This window comes from Panthera uncia, chromosome A2 (genome assembly GCF_023721935.1).
Source record: "Panthera uncia isolate 11264 chromosome A2, Puncia_PCG_1.0, whole genome shotgun sequence".
Classification (NCBI taxonomy): domain Eukaryota; kingdom Metazoa; phylum Chordata; class Mammalia; order Carnivora; family Felidae; genus Panthera; species Panthera uncia.
The window spans coordinates 104,216,463-104,233,867 of record NC_064816.1 but is presented as its reverse complement, the minus strand read 5'-3'; the positions used below and the strand labels follow the sequence as shown (position 1 = coordinate 104,233,867).

At 34.3% G+C, this 17,405-nt stretch overlaps 1 protein-coding gene across 1 annotated transcript in view; it reads left to right on the top strand.

The window, feature by feature from the left end:
- The window catches only part of MEOX2 (mesenchyme homeobox 2), a 69,735-nt gene extending 60,115 nt beyond the window's left edge, over nt 1-9,620 (top strand). The window contains exon 3 of the mRNA XM_049641570.1: nt 7,929-9,620. Within this exon, the coding sequence (XP_049497527.1) occupies nt 7,929-8,153 (225 nt within the window). The 3' untranslated portion in view covers nt 8,154-9,620. The remainder of the gene's footprint in view (nt 1-7,928) is intronic.
- The last annotated feature ends 7,785 nt before the right edge of the window (nt 9,621-17,405 follow it).

The following is a 17,405-nucleotide window of genomic DNA, read 5'->3' as shown; positions in this document are numbered from 1 at the left end:
AAGGAGCTTCAAAAGTGAAAATCATAAAGGCGAGGAAATGATTCATTGCTGAAATAGAGGATAAACATCAAAACCAGCCCTCCAAACAAGAATTCAGTCTTTAGTCATGGAATATGTCCTAATACCCTTCAGCCTCCTACACATACAAACAACCACTTCCCAACCCCATGTTTCATGGCTGTAGAAACAGGACAGTCAACTGGTTGCTCCCATGAATTTCTTGGAAATGGCTGAGGGATTCCTTTTCTGTATAAGATATAAATCTATTCAGGCAGGAAGAGTAAAGAAGCTTTCTTTTCCTCATTTTTCATGCTTACCTTATGGAGCATTCTTGGTTGTAATTCTTCAGTTCAACTGCTGACTTTGCCACTGAATTACGTGGGTAAGTCTTTCTAGGGCCTATTTACCTTGGCTTACTAGATCAGCTGCCATGACCAAATATAATCACAGGGAATGTGATTAAATCTGAAAATTGTACTTATAAAATTATTCTTTGCATGTTTTCACATGGTAAAGATGTGAACAAATGTTTGTTAGACCGTGTATTTCAAGTGCCCAGATACTAATGAAAACATTTGAAATATTAAAGCTACAAATTCCAGATGTTTAGAGACCTCTAGATATGTCACTGAAATAGTCCGTTTTTGTCCAGATGTTTGGTATTACAATAGTTTCTTCAAAGGGCAGGTATTTATGGTGTTATATAAATATGGGTTATAGCATTGGGTAGTTCAACATTCTCTCAGTCTCCTTGCCTCTGGCCACCTTAGGAAATTGTGTGGCAGTTGCAGACACATATTTCATTTGTGTTCTGCTGTGATATATTGTGAACCCTAAAAAGACAGGTATTTTGAACTTTTATATAGAAGGATATAATGTGAATGACTAAATAAATTAAATAAAAAGGTAAAATGAATGTTTACCAAGTGGCAACAGTGATTCTCACAGTATTATTAAATACAAAAATATTATTACTAGATTCTGAAATACATCATTTGAATAAATTAATCACAGCAAAAATCTCTTTGCTGCTTTATTCAGTAAAAGGAATCAAGATGGGAATAAATGCTTTCCTGTTTATTTAAATAGTATTTTGATCATCTAGACAATATGAATACTAAATACTTTGTTGACTAAGGAATAAAAAGTGAGAATTCTTCCTAATAAGTAAATGTTCTGAAAAGTAAGGTATATAACTGACCACTTTAATTATTCACTACTATAATACAGCAGGCTATTATATATTTGTTACTTTTTAACATGAATATTTTTTGAAAAATACCTGCATGCCTAGATATTAAGAGTCTATAAGGTTTGGTTCATATGGTTTGATTTCATGAATAATAGTATTTTTTCATAATTCAGATTCTTGGGATAAAGAATTTATTTTATTATTTTTTTAAGTTTATTTATTTATTTTGAGAGAGAGTGACAGAGAGAGCATGTATGAGCAAAGAAGGGGCAGAGATAGGGAGAGAGAGAGAGTTTCACTGCAGAGCCTGACACGGGGCTCAGTCTCATCATCATGAGACCATGACATGAGCCGAAATGAAGAGTCAGACGCTTAACCAACTGTGCCACCCAGGTGGCCCGATAATTTATTTTTATCAGAGTTGTTAATCATACTACGTAACATGACAATACACGCTTTATATGGAATCTTGCCTTAGATCTGAGCTTAAAAATGGGAATATTTGAAAAGCAAAAAAAAAAAAAAAAAAAAAAAAAAAAAAACTTCACTTATCTAGTACTTTTCAGAAAAATGGTAGACCAGAATATAATATTGGCTTAGGACCCCCAAAATAATAAAAGCTCACAGAATTTGTATATCGTGCTCCAAGATGAACAGATTTAATTGTATGCAAAATGTTTGTAGATCCAATATCCTAGAACCTATAGTATTACTCTATGTTACTGGGACAAAAATTTCAGATACCAATAACATCAAAAGCATGAGATTCTCAGAGGAAAGAATTTGCTATAATAATTGTGTGGCAGCATAAACTGAGAGGCACATTGAGCCAAGGGTAGAGTTCTATACCATATCATGGAATATTAGGGGAATCTCTTAATAGTGAATTAGCAGTGATACCAACCAGAACAACAGTTTACATATATTCCTTATTTATTTTATTTTATTTTATTTTATTTTATTTTATTTTATTTTATTTCATTTCGTTTCATTTTGTTTTGAGTGAGAGTGTCCTAAGTAAGCTGCACACTCAGCATGGAGCCTGACAGGGACCTTGAGATCCCACTACCTTGGGATCATGACCTGAGTCGAAATCAAGAGTCTGATGCTCAACTGACTGAGCCACCCTGGCACCCCAATTTAAGGATATTCTATAAAGTATGAAGCTAATCCTTATACCAAAGGTTTCGTATATAGCCAGTAAACTGTTACTTACCATGCCTCTTTTCTTGACTCTGAATACCTAGGGACTTTATCTTATTTATTTGTACATTCCTCACTCTAACCCCACCCAGTTTTTATCTAAAACATTAGCTGTTGCTAACATTCAGTACTATCAAGTATATGAATGAATAGATAAATGGAGCTTGAAAGTCACCAAGGAAATGGGAGATTAGCTCTACTTTGTCTAGTTTATAAATGCAGATTATTATATGAAACACACGTGTAAGCTTTAATTAAAATAAATAGTATATTTGTCTCTAAAAATGAAATGTCAGGGGATACCTGGGTTGCCCAGTCGGTTAAGCGTCTCACTCTTGATTTCAGCTCAGGTCATGATCTCACCACAGTTCATGAGTTTGAGCCCCATGTGGGGCTCTGGACTGACAGTGTGTAGCCTACTTGGGATTCTCTGTCTCTCTTTCTCTCTGCCCCTCTCCCATGCTCATGTTTTTTTCTTCAAAATAAGTAAATGAACATTTAAAAAAATTTAATGAAGTGTCAAGCATATGAATGATTATGCTTTAGCTAACTTACAAAAAAAAGAAAACAAAAGCTATTTTTTTTTCAATTCAACCAATGAAGCTGGGTTATAAAGTGATACTAAATTAAACTATTGTTTACTTATTTTTGAAACTGTGGTTTTTAAAATTTTTTTCCACATTTATTTTATTTTTGGAGAGGCAGAGAGAGAGAGAGAGCACAAGTGGGGAGGGGCAGAGAGAGAAGGAGACACAGAATCCGAAACAGGCTCCAGGCCCTGAGCTGTCAGCACAGAGCCTGATGCGGGGCTCGAACCCACAAACCGTGAGATCATGACCTGAGCCAAAGTTGGAGGCTTAACCAACTGAGCCACCCAGGTGCCCAAAACTGTGGTATTAATATTCTAATGGAAATATTGATTTATAATCTAGGATTGCTTTTATAGATTTGCTCTTAATACTGTGATGCTAGTAGAAAAACATATGCTTTTCCCCAAAATCTTTCTCTCATTTCATTTCACCTCAATATTTTATAGTATATTAGAAAATAAATCTGGACACACTGACTTTTGATATTTTGCATCTTCCTTTCTATTTTTATAGGATGTACCTATATTTGTTGCTGTTTTTTGTCTTGTTATTAATTTCATGTAGTTTTGGTATCAAATATGTTATCTGACCTCTAGAGAAAATAGTAAATAATTACTGTATAATTATCAAATGCTTTCACACACACACACACACACACACACACACACACATATATATATATATATACACATGTATGTGTCTTTATGTATGGATATATAGCTACCATTGAATACTATGAAAGTCTTTTATCAGTCTGTTTAAAAAAAAGAAATGGCAAAATTTCACATGGTAACATAGAAAAGAACACAAAATAGCCTATACGGTCTCTAAAATCAATACCATATTCTTACATTTTTCTCATTTAGAATTGCACATAACAGGTTTTATACTGTTATTATAGAATTACTGTACCCCTTCTCACAGAAAAGGAAATAAGTGTAGATCTTAAAAGAAACATATTCCTCCCATTTTCTGCCAAGATTATTTTGACTGAATGTTTCAGCTCTTGGTGACAATGATGATGATGTGTTTCTTCCATCTGGAATTGTCCATGGAGAAAATGTCCCTATGGAGAATCTTGAAAGGCTCATTATTCCAATATTACAAATATGAAAATTGGGGCAGAGAGAAGTATAATTTTCTCAAATTCACACAGAAACTCAGAAGTGAAGCCAGGAGTAGAACCCAACTCATGTGGAAAAGATCTAATGCAACATGCAATGTCAAGCTTGCAAAGGTAATTAAATTGAGTAGTATAATTACCTAAATTATAGTACAGGAAATAGTGTCATATTTACAAACCTAATTATATCGAGTAGGAGAATTACATGAATGATAGTAATCATATGGATGGAGTTCACATACTTTATAAGCTTTACTTTTGTATTCTAACTACTTAAAAAGTAGGGGTTTGAAATATAACAGGAACAACAACAACAAAAGTCCAATCTGAAGCCAAACTACCCCCAGATTTAAATTCTGGCACCACATTTTCCCCTCTGTGTAATCTTAAACAAGTTACTTAACCTCGGCGTCTCAACTTCCTCATCTATAAAATAGGAATAATGTTAAAGATATCTGGAAAAATTGTGACTATTAGAAATATTACATAAACCATACCTATAGTAGTCTAGCCTTAAATAGGTATATAATAAAAGGTAACCGCTCATCATTTTGATATTAAGTAATAACACCTGAACATCCATCAGCTAGTTTTTGTTGTTGTTTTTAAAGTTTACTCATTTTTTTTTTTAAGTGATCTCTATACCCAATATGGGACTCGAACTCACAACCCCAAGATCAGAGTTGCATGCTCTACCAACTGAGCTAGCCAAGTGCCCCCATCAGCTAGTTTTTAGTCATTCTTCTTTCATTTTTCTGAGTTCTTAATCAATCTTTTTCAACAGGGAATTTTTTTAATTCCCTAATGGATTAAAGTAAGAATGAGCAATGTATGATATAAAATTTCAGTTATGGCCTCATAGGCCAATGAAAATGCAGTTGAGAAATGTCTTAGGTAATTTTTTTCTTTTTTGGTGGAAACATCTGAGGAAATTGTACCAATTTTTATGGAGTATTGTGATTTGAAGTCCACTAAAATAAATACACTTTTTTTGGAAATTTAATATATTACTCTTCACCTTCTTTTTAGCACTGTGCATTTACAGAAATTAATATAGTTCCTAAAATGAAAGTGGAGACTGGGGTGCCTGGGTGGCTCAGTCGTTAAGCATCTGATTTCAGCTTAAGTAATGAATTCACAGTTTGTGGGTTTGAGCCCCGCATCAGGCTCTGTGCTGACAGCTCAGAGCCTAGAGCCTGCTTTGGATTCTGTGTCTCCCTCGCTCTCTGCCCCTCCCCCACTTGCAGTCTATCTCTGTCTCTCTCAAAAAGAAATAAACATTAAAAAAAAATTTTTAATGAAAATGGATAATATTGAAAACATTCATGAAGTAGACTAAAACAGAACTATCTCTCCCAGATATAAAGACTTATTATGAAATTTAATAATTAAGGCTATAGCATACATGGAAACTTGGTTTTAACATAGTTGAAATAGCGATCACTGGAGAAAAAGGGTGGACTATTTAATTAATGGTTTTGCGGCAATTTGTTATCCATACAGAATAAAGTAAAATTTGATCTTTGCACTGTATACTAAAATCAATACTTCATGGATTAAACACTTCAATGTGAAATGCAAACCTTAAATGTCATAGAAGACGACTTAGAAAAATATCTTAATGGCTTCAGCAGAAAGAGGGTTCTTAATGAAGACATAAAAATGATAGCAATGATAAATTTGAGTATTTATTTCTTTTTTTAATTTTCTTTTTTATTTTTTTAAATTTACATCCAAATTAGTTAGCATATAGTGAAACAATGATTTCAGGAGTAGATTCCTTAGTGCCCCTTACCCATTTAGCTCATCCTCCCCTCCCACAACCCCTCCAGTAACCCTCAGTTTGTTCTCCATATTTATGAGTCTCTTCTGTTTTGTCCCCCTCCCTGTTTTTATATTATTTTTGTTTCCCTTCCCTTATGTTCACCTGTTTTCTCTCTTAAAGTCCTCATATGAGTGAAGTCATATGATATTTATCTTTCTCTGACTGACTAATTCCACTTAGCATAATACCCTCCAGTTCCATCTACTAAATTTGAGTATTTTAAACGTTAGGGTTTCTGAGCATCAAAAGACACTCTAAGGAAATGAAAAAGACTATAAATTGAGAGAAAATAGTAGCAGCCATATAAGCACAAAGCATTAAATTAGCATTCAAAATATATTTTAAAAGTCTATAAAGAATAAAACTAATTTAAGAAGACTTCAATGCCAACGGCATATAGAGGGATTTCATAAAAGAAGATTTAAGCATCATTTTAAATGTACTTTACTCGTTAGTAATCAGCAAATGCAAAATAGGAACATGGTAAGATAACATTTATAGTCATTATATTGGATAAAAATTGATAACTCCAAATGTTGATATAGATGTGGATCAATAACAACTTTTACACTCTGGACTCTATGTGTATATGTGGCAGCAGTGGATAAATTGATGCAATTTTGAAAACAGTTTTTCTGTATTATCATGTTAAGTTGAATGATCATATACCCTGTGACCCATTGATACAAACCCTGGATATATACTCAGAGAAGTTTGATCATATGTTTCTCAGAACACAAATGCAAAAATGTTTATAGTATCATCATTTATAAAAGGGGGGTGGGGGGAAGAATTCAAGTGCCCATGGACAGAAGAGTGGATAAACTGGTATATTCATACAGTGGAATAGTATACAATCATAAAGAATGACTGACTGCAGTATCTTGAATCAACATGGATAGATCAAGAAGCATGTAGTTAGAAACATTCCATTTGGATAAACCTAAAAGACAAGCAAAATTACACAGTACTTTTTCAGGTCACATATTGTGAAAAATACTTTGTGTTGTTTGGTTGTTTTATTTGAAGGATTGGAGATGATAAGCATAAAATTTAGGCTTTGAATGGAGTAGACATCAATGAAATGTAAAAGGGACAGTTTACAAGAATGCATAATGATGAGAAATGCAGTGTGAAAGGAACATAAAGTTCCTCTAAAACAAGAAGATAAAATGTGCCAATATTATTCTGGTTCTGAAAATAAATGGTCATTTAATGTATATTTAATTTTTTGTTTTATGATATATATGTACATATACCATATATATATATATATATATATAAAACTTTAATGTATCAGGCAAATTCAATTAAATTTTAGAAGGAAAACTTATGTCTACAAAGCTGATGTGAAATATACACGTGTATTTAGTTGTATGTATATATATATATATATATATAGAGAGAGAGAGAGAGAGAGAGAGAGAGAGAGTTCAAAATATGATATATAGTTTATAAGATGAACTCACACCGGTGGTACGGTCACATACAGCTTTGTGAATGCAGTAGCAGGCTGCAGTGGCCCAGAATGGTCCTTTAAGATGTAGCTTCACCAGTAGCTCTCTGAGTATGTTTCAGATTGGTTCAGGAATTGACAGCTGGATGTCAAATCAAAGGACTTGGGAAGAAAAAATGTTTGACCAAGAAAACTATTAAAATATTGGCTGAGATTCATAGAAACTCTTTATAAAGCCAAGTACCCTTGAGCAACCCAAAATGACAGCATTCTTTCCCATCTATTTTTTAATACTGTATGTCATAAAATACAAAATAGAGTACTTTGTGTGCATCTTCTGGAAGTTTAAATCACTATCATCAGTATGGGATCTGGTTAAATTCAGTGCTGGTTTATTTTCATATTCAGTCCTTCACAGTGTCCTTGTCTAAGTCTTTGAGGAGTTATTTTTTCATTGACGACAGAAAAGGAGGGGAAAAATGCCATTTCATTTTCTTTCTTGTTTTTCTTTCTTCTGTTTGTTCCTTTTCTTTGTTAAGGTGAAAGTCTGGTTCCAGAACAGGCGCATGAAATGGAAGAGAGTAAAAGGAGGGCAGCAAGGAGCTGCAGCTCGAGAAAAGGAACTGGTGAATGTCAAAAAGGGAACACTTCTCCCTTCCGAGCTCTCGGGGATTGGTGCAGCCACCCTCCAGCAAACAGGGGACTCTCTAGCAAATGAAGACAGCCACGACAGTGACCACAGCTCAGAGCATGCACACTTATGATACACAGAGAGGATCAGCTCCATTCTCAGGAAAGAAATGTCGTGATGGCAAGCCTTACTCAAACATCGTTTACACAGAGAGATGACTATGACAGTGATTTTTAATTATTATTAAATTCAGGCATCTCCAGTCTGTTTTCATGATTTATAGAGGGTTTATACTAAGTGCCACTTATTAAAGATGCTTCCACAGTGAAGATGGAGGTGAACTTGCTTTGACTGTTCCAGATGTGTTGGTCGTGTGTGTGACAGTAAGTAGGTATGTTTGCTTTTGCTTGCACTGAAAATTAAATTGCTATCAAGAGCAAACTATGAGACCTTTTAATTCAAGATGCCTCCAGAGTGAAGATGCAGAAGACGAACTTGCTTTGAACATTCCAGATGTACAAGGTCATGTGTATGACAGTGGGCAGGTATTTGCTTTTGCTTGCACTGACACTTAAATTGCTATCGAGAACAAACCATGAAACATTTTATCCTGAATAGCCACAGTGCCTGAAATCATTCTTAAGTGGATGAAAAATGTATTTTAACTCTGTATATATTACCCTTAAGTCATTTTCCTGTCTTCACTAAGTTTAGCAACGCATTCATATTAGCTGATGAAAATAGGCACTTACGATGACAACCAGAACCAGCTTCCTGTCTGTTTATGCATTTTGTCATCCCAGAAACAATCAGCACGTGCTTACTTGTGTTCAAGTAGAGAAAAATACATTAGAGTCTGATAGGACATATTCTTGTACGACAGACAAAACAAATCTTATGTTGCATTTTCTATCAACTGCTGCTAATACATTATTATAAAACTTACCTAGCTCCTCAATTCTTCCTATCTTATAGCTTGACAAAAAAAAACTAGGATCATAGGCAAATCAGTTAACTTGCAGAAAGAGCTTTGTATGACAGACTTTGTCTGATTTTATTTCTTGAAAATGCTAGCTGTTGTATGATTTAATTAAGAAGAAAAATATTTCCCTCGATTGGTGATGGTATTGGACAAGTTGCAAAGCAAAATTGACTCCTCAAGTTGATAGAAGATAAAATTCTGAATGTCTTCAAATTAGATTCAGTAAAAACATTATTTTTTCATATATGATGTATTCATGCAGAACAACAATCTTTGTATTTTGTAAAAAAAAAAAAGTGTTTAATAAATGACCCTTTGTAAATAATTTTGGTCTCCCTACTGTGATTTTCTAAATTGTTACAGGTTTTGATGTAAACACTTAAGAAAGTTCCAAATTCATCTGCATTGTATATATCCAGATGATCATAATAAATGAATCATCTACAGTTTCCTTTTGGCTTCTGAAATTGTTTATTATGAAAAAAAACAATCAATCCTGGAGTAATCAAAAAGCATATAAGAACACGTATATATTAAGTCACTTTTCTGATTTGAAGAATATGCGAAATGGATTTCGTGTGTATTTTATGAAATTGAAGATAAAGGAAGGAGAAAAGATAGTATTATTCACTGTTATGAGGTAAAGGGAACAGTCATACATTTTGAAACTTACATATAATAGATATGAATCCAGTGATTGTTTCTACGTCAAAATATCCAGAGTTTTTGATATGAAAATCAGCTAAATATGCTAATCCAAATTCTTATGGACATTACCAATGTAAGAATATTTAGGATTATATTAATGTATTTTGTTTCATGCATGATTACACATACATTGGATACCTAAGTTTTACTGATAACTTTATAATACTGTTTTTTATTTGTTCTATATTGTAACATAAAATATTTGGAAATCTCCAGTAACTCCCTCTCCCCACTAAGTAATTGAAAATAGAAATAGAGAAACGTCATCAGTAAAAATTTCCAAAACTTTATTTAATTTTATTTTCTTTAGAATGATGAGACTGACAAAATAGATTTGATTAATCTCAATTTACTTAGTCTAGCATGGTATGTATAAAGTACTGAAGAAATTTAAAAACTTAGACTGTTGGCATCAAATTTTTCCCTTTGTGTAATAAATGTAATCACCGCAGTTAGCAGTATTTCTGAATTAACTTTGGGGGGAAAAGACCATTCAGATTGACACTTTCCAGGCATGAAGCAAACACTCTTCTGTCAATCACTTGAGTCAATACAAAGTGTGTTTGTACTGATGACATCTACTTGGGTGGACTGACTTTCTTATTTTAAGATTTAAATTCAAAACATCTTGACAAATTGGAGAAGTGGGAAGATATAAATCAAATTGAGTTCAATAGGGACAAAGTGGGGATTAATTCATTTTGGCAGAAAAATAATTTCCAGAAATAAGAGGAAAAGACTCCTTAGGAGTAGCTAAAGAGAGAACTAAGGGTTGTGGCCAAATAGAAAGATATAAGAATTATACTTTCGTGTGACAAATGAAGTAGAAAAAAGTGACTCTGAATATCCATGGCAGTTAGGAAATGTGAGGCATTTGTATTGTGGACTCTTGGAGAGTTGAAAGCTATTCTAAAATGTGTGAAATTTGACTCCAGAAACCATGAAGAATCACCAGGCAGGACAGACCACTGGCTGACTGAAAGGGGGCATCATTTTATTCATAATAATTTAAATGATCACCAAATAAGATGCTGGAACATGTTAGCACAATGACAACATATGGACAAATAAGCAAGCAGTCTAGATTAATTTTAATTAAAACTTGCTATCTTTTCGGAGTATTTTTGTATGCTTCTATCTTAAAAGTTGTACATAGGTTTGCTGGATAATACCTCAACATCATTCTAGAATTAAAATCTTCTGAGGAAATTTAAGATATTCTTATGTATTATCAAGTTTAAATACCCCAGAAATAGCAAAATCTGAAAGAACTCTACTTGTTTTTATTCTACACTGGGATCCTGGCTTGCCAGGGTATGTTTTCCCATAATGCCCATTACATGTAATTCTGTCTCAGAACTTGTAGCTCTGTGGAAATTTATAATAGCATGAAAATACCTTTCTCTGAAAATAGTATAGAATCATGGTTAGAGCAATTTTTCCAGCAGGATTCAGAGAGATGAACACTACAAAATTTTTCCAAAAGCTGATCCACAAATTTTTAACTCATTATTGAATGACCCCAATTACCCCTTACTTCCCATATTTATCTAGGGTTGTCAGTCTATATTTTCCTTTTCAGAGACCTAAGACCTGAGTTTCCTTTCCTTTTTTTTTTTTTTTTTTTAAGAACTAAATGCTCTTAAAATAACCCCAACCACAGTTTTAATACACTCTTGAGTGATTACATAAAATAAATGTTGTAATTACTTGTAAAATTCAATAAAGGCTCTTCTTAGGATAATATGATGAGATTAAAGGGCAGACACAAAAATTAAATTATAAAAATAAAGATTTTATGTTTTTTTAAATTTTTAAATTTTTTAAAATTTACATCCAAGTTAGCATATAGTGCAACAATGATTTCAGGAATATATTCCAGTTATTCATCCCCTATGTATAATACCCAGTACTCATCCCAACAAGTGTCTACTTTAATGCCTCTTACCCATTTAACCCATCCCCCTCACACAACCCCTCTAGCAACCCTCTGTTTGCTCTCATGTTTAAGAGTCTCTTCTGTTTTGTCCGCCTCCATGTTTTTCTATTATTTTTGCTTCCCTTTTCTTATGTTCATCTGTATTGTATCTTAAAGTCCTCATGTGAGTGAAGTCATATGTTATTTGTCTTTCTGTGACTAATTTCACTTAGCATAATACCCTCCAGTTCCATCCACATAGTTGCAAATGGCAAGATTTCATTCTTTTTGACTGCCGAGTAATACTCCATTGTATATATTTACCTCTTCTTTATCCATTCATCCGTTGATGGACATTTGAGCTCTTTTCATACTTTGACTATTGTCAATAGCACTACTATAAACATTGGGGTACATGTGTCCCTTCGAAACAGCACACCTGTATCCCTTGGATAAATACCTATACTGAAGTTGCTGGATCATAGGGTAGTTCTATTTTTAATTTTTTGAGGAACCTCCATACTGTTTTCCAGAGCGGCTGCACCAGTTTGCATTCCCACCAACAGTGCAAGAGGGTTCCCATTTCTCTACATCCTCTCCAGCATCTATAGTCTCCTGTTTTGTTCATTTTAGCCACTCTGACTGGCGTGAGGTGATATCTGAGTGTGGTTTTGATTTGTATTTCCCTGATAAGGAGCGACGTTGAACATCTTTTCATGTGCCTGTTGGCCATCCGGATGTCTTCTTTAGAGAAGTGTCTATTCATGTTTTCTGCCCATTTCTTCACTGGGTTATTTGTTTTTCGGGTGTGGAGTTTGGTGAGCTCTTTATAGATTTTGGATACTAGCCCTTTGTCCGATATGTCATTTGCAAATATCTTTTCCCATTCCGTTGGTTGCCTTTTAGTTTTGTTGGTTGTTTCCTTTGCTGTGCAGAAGCTTTTTATCTTCATAAGGTCCCAGTAGTTCATTTTTGCTTTTAATTCCCTTGCCTTTGGGGATGTGTCAAGTAAGAAATTGCTACGGCTAAGGTCAGAGAGGTCTTTTCCTGTTTCTCCTCTAGGGTTTTGATGGCTACACTAGTTTGCATGCCCACCAGCAGTGCACAAGAGATCCTCTTTCTCCTCATCCTCGTGAACATCTGTTGTTGCCTGAGTTGTTAATGTTAGCCATTCTGATAGGTGTGAGGTGGTATCTCATTGTGGTTTGATTTGTATTTCCCTGATGATGAGTGATGTTGAGCATTTTCTCATGTGTCTGTTAGCCATTTGGATGTATGGTTTGGAGAAGTGTCTATTCATGTCTTTTGCCCATTTCTTCACTGGTCTATTTGCTTTTGGGGTGTTGAGTTTGATAAGTTCTTTCTAGGTTTTCAATACTAAACCTTTATCTGATAGGTCTTTGGAAATATCTTTTCCCATTCCATTGGTTGACTTTTAGGTTAGCTGATTATTTCCTTGGTTGTGCAGAAGAGTTTTATTTTGATGAGGTCCCAATAGTTAATTTTTGCTTTGGGTTCCCTTGCCTCTGGAGACTTGTTGAGTAAGAAGTTGCTACAGCCGAAGTCAAAGAGGTTTTTGCCTGCTTTCTCCTCTAGGATTTTCATGCCTTCCTATCTTACATTTAGGTCTTATATCCATTTTGAGTTTAGTTTTGTGTGTGGTGTAAGAAAGTGGTCCAGGTTCATTCTTCTGCATGTTGCTGTCCAGTTTTCCCAGCACCACTTGCTGAAGAGATTGTCTTTATTCCATTTGGATAGTCTTTCCTGATTTGTCAAAGATTAGTTGGCCATATGTTTGTGGGTCCATTTCTGGGTTCTCCATTCTGTTCTGTCGATCTGAGTGTCTGTTTTTGTGCCAGTACCATACTGTCTTGATGATTACAGCTTAGTAATTCATCTTGAAATCCACGATTGTGATGCCTCCAGCATTGGTTTTCTTTTTCAGGATTGCTTTGGCTATTTGGGGTATTTTCTGATTCCATACAAATTTTAGGATTGTTTGTTGTAGCTCTGTGAAGAATTCTGGTGTTATTTTGATAGGGAATGGGTTAAATATGTAGATTTATTTGGGTAGTGTTGACATTTTAAAAATATTTTTTTCTTCCAATCCAGGAGCATGGAATATTTTTTCCATTTTTTAATGTCTTCTTCCATTTCTTTCATAACCTTTCTATAATTTTCAGTGTATAGATTTTTCTCCTCTTTGGTTAGGTGTATTCCTAGGTTATTTTATGGTTTTTGGTGCAATCGTAAATGGGATCAATTCCTTGATTTCTCTTTCTGTTGCTTCATTATTGGTGTATAGGAATGAAACCGATCTCTGTGTATTGATTTTATATACTGCGACTTTGCTGAATTCATGAATCAGTTCTAGCAGCTCTTTGGTGGAATCTTTTGGGTTTTCTATATAAAGTATCATGTCATCTGCGAAGAGTGAAAGTTTGACTTCCTTCCGGCTCATTTGGATGCTTTTTATTCCTTTGTGTTGTCTGATTGATGAGGCTAAGACTTCCAAAACTATTGAATAACAGTGGCGAGAGTGTACATCACTGTCATGTTTCTGACCTCAGGGGAAAGCTCTCAGTTTTTCACCATTGAGGATGATATTAGCGGTGGGTCTTTATATATGGCTTTTATGATCTTGAGGTATTAGCCTTCTATCCCTACTGTCTTGAGGGTGTTTATAAAGAAAGGATGCTGTATTTTTTTCAAATGCTTTCTCTGCATCTATTGAGAGGATCATGTGTTTTTTGTCCTTTCTTTTATTGATGTAATGTATCACATTGATTGTTTTTGTGGATATTGAACCAGCCCTGCATCCCAGGTATAAATTCCACTTGCTCGTGGTAAATAACTCTTTTTAGTGTTACTGGATCCGGTTGGCTAGTATCTTGTTGAGGATTTTTGCATCCACGTTCATCAGGGAAATCGGTCTGTAGTTCTCCTTTTTAGTTGGGTCTTTGGTTTTGGAATTGAGGTAATTCTGGCTTCATAGAATGGTTTGGAAGTTTTCCTTTCATTTCTACTTTTAAAAACAGCTTCAAAAGAATACGTGTTAACTCTTCTTTAAATGTTTGGTAGAATTCCCTTGGAAAGACATCTGGCTCTGGACTCTTGATTTTTGGGAGATTATTGATTACTAATTATATTTATTTACCAATTATGGGTCTGTTCAAATTTTCTATTTCTTCTTGTTATGGTTTTAGTAGTTTATGTGTTTCTAGGAGTTTGTCCATTTCTTCCAGATTGCCCATTTCATTGGTGTATAATTGCTCATAATATTATTCTCTTATTACTGTGTATTTCTGCTGTGTTGGTTGTGATCGCTCCTCTTTCATTCTTGATTTTATTTACTTGGATCCTTCCCTTTTTCTTTTTGATCAAACTGGCTAGGGGTTTATCAATTTTGTTAATTCTTTCAAAGAACCAGCTCCTGGTTTTATTGATCTGTTGTACTGTTTTTTGTTTGTTTGTTTGTTTGTTTTGATTCAATTTCATTGATCTCTAATCTTTATTATTTCCTGTCCTCTGCTAGTTTTGGGTTTTATTTGCTTTATTTTTTAAAGCTCTTTAAGGTGTAAGGTTAGGGTGTGTATCTGAGACCTTTCTTCCTTCTTTAAGAAGGCCTGGATTGCTATATACTTCTCTCTTATGACTGCCTTTGCTGCATCCCAGAGCAGCAAAGTGGTGTTATCATTTTCATTGGCTTCCATGTACTTTTTAACTTCCTCTTTAACTTCTTGATTAGCCCATTCATTATTTAGTAGGATGTTCTTTAGTCTCCAAATATTTGTTATGTATCCATTTTTTTTCTTGTGGTTGATTTTGAGTTTCATAGCATTGTGGTCTGAAAATATGCACCATATGATCTCAATTTTTTTGTACTTGTTGGGGGCTGATTTGTATCCTAGTATGTGATCTATTCTGGAGAACGTTCCATGTGCACTATAGAAGAATGTGTATCCTGCTGCTTTAGGATGAAATGTTCTGAATATATCTGTTAAGTCCATCCGGTTCAGTGTGTCATTCAAAGCCATTTTTTCCTTGTTGATTTTCTGTTTAGATGATATTTCTGTTGCTGTAAGTGGGATGTTGAAATCCCCTACTGTTATGCTAATATTATCAATGAGTTTCTTTATGTTTATGATTAACTGACTTATATATTTGGGTGTTCTACATTTGGAGCATAAATGTTCACAATTGTTAGATTGTTTTGGTGAATAGACCCCTTAATTATGATATAATGCCCTTCTTCATTTCTTGCTACAGTCTTTATTTTAAAATCTAGATTATCCGATATAAGTATGGCTACTCTGGCTTTCTTTTGGCATCCATTAGCATAATAGATGGATCTTCATCCCCTTATTTACAACCTGAAGGTGTCTTTAGGTCTCAAATGGGTCTGTTGTAAAGAGCATATAGATGAATTTTGTTTTCTTACCCATCTGTTACCCTATGTCTTGATTGGAGCATTTAGTCTATTGACATTTAGAGTGAGCGTTTCCAGTGAGTGCTGAAGGATATGAACTCATTGGCATTATATTGCCTATAGAGTTTCTGGTGGTATTCTCTGGTCCTTTCTAGTCTTTGTTGCTTTTAGTCTTTCTGGTTTTGTTTGTTTGTTTTTGTTTTTGTTTCTGTTTTTGTTTTCTCCCTTCAGAGAGTCCCCCTTAAAATTTCTTTCAGGGCTCATTTAGTGGTCATGAACTCCTTTAGTTTTTGTTTGTATGGGAAACTTTTTATCTCTCCTTTTATTTTGAATGACAGCCTTGCTGGATACAGAATTCTTGGCTGCATATTTTTCTGATTCAGCACATTGAATATATCCTGCTGCTCCTTTCTGGCCTGCCAAATTTCTGTGGATAGGTTTGCTGTGAACCTGATCTGTCTTCTCTTGTAGGTTAGGGACTTTTTTCTCTTGCTGCTTTCATGATTCTTTCCTTGCCTGAGTATTTTGTGAATATGACTATGATATGCCTTGTTGATGGTCGGTTTTTGTTGAATCTGATGGGCGTCCTCTGTGCTTCCTGGATTTTGATGTCTGTGTCTTTCCCCAGGTTAGGAAAGTTTCCCACCATGATTTGCTCACAAAATCCTTCTATCCCTCTTTCTCTCTCTTCATCTTCTGGGACCCATATGTTGATGTTATTCCTTTGTAATGATTCACTGAGTTCTCTAATTCTTATGTCATGCTCTTTTGACTTAGTCTACATCTTTTAATTCTGCTATATTATTCTTCATAAGTTTGTCCTCTATATCACTGTTTTGCTGTTCTGCTTCATCCTTCTTTACTGCCATGGCATATATTTGAGATTGCAGCTCAGTTATAGCATTTTAATTTCATCCTGACAAGGTTTTACTTCTTTTATCTCTGCAGAAAGGGATTCTATGCTATTTTCAACTCAAGCTAGTATTTTTAATATCATGATTCTAAATTCTGGTTCAGACATCTTGCTTCTATCTGTGTTGATTGAGTCCCTGGCTGTCACTTCTTCCTGTTCTTTCCTTTTGGGGTTAATTCCTTCATTTCATCATTTTGAAGGAAGAAAAGGAACTAATAAAGTAAAAAACTAAATAAAATAAAAATTTAAAACAACACAAAAAAATAAAATAAATGATGCTAGAACCTTGGTGTGTTTTGGTCTGGTTGTTGAAAGGAGCTTGACAGAATAGAGAAAAAAAGGAAAGAAAAGAAAAGGGAAAAAAGGACAAAAAAAAGGGAAACGTTTAAAAATTTGAAAAAAATGATTATGATAAGATAGAATAAAATGAAATGA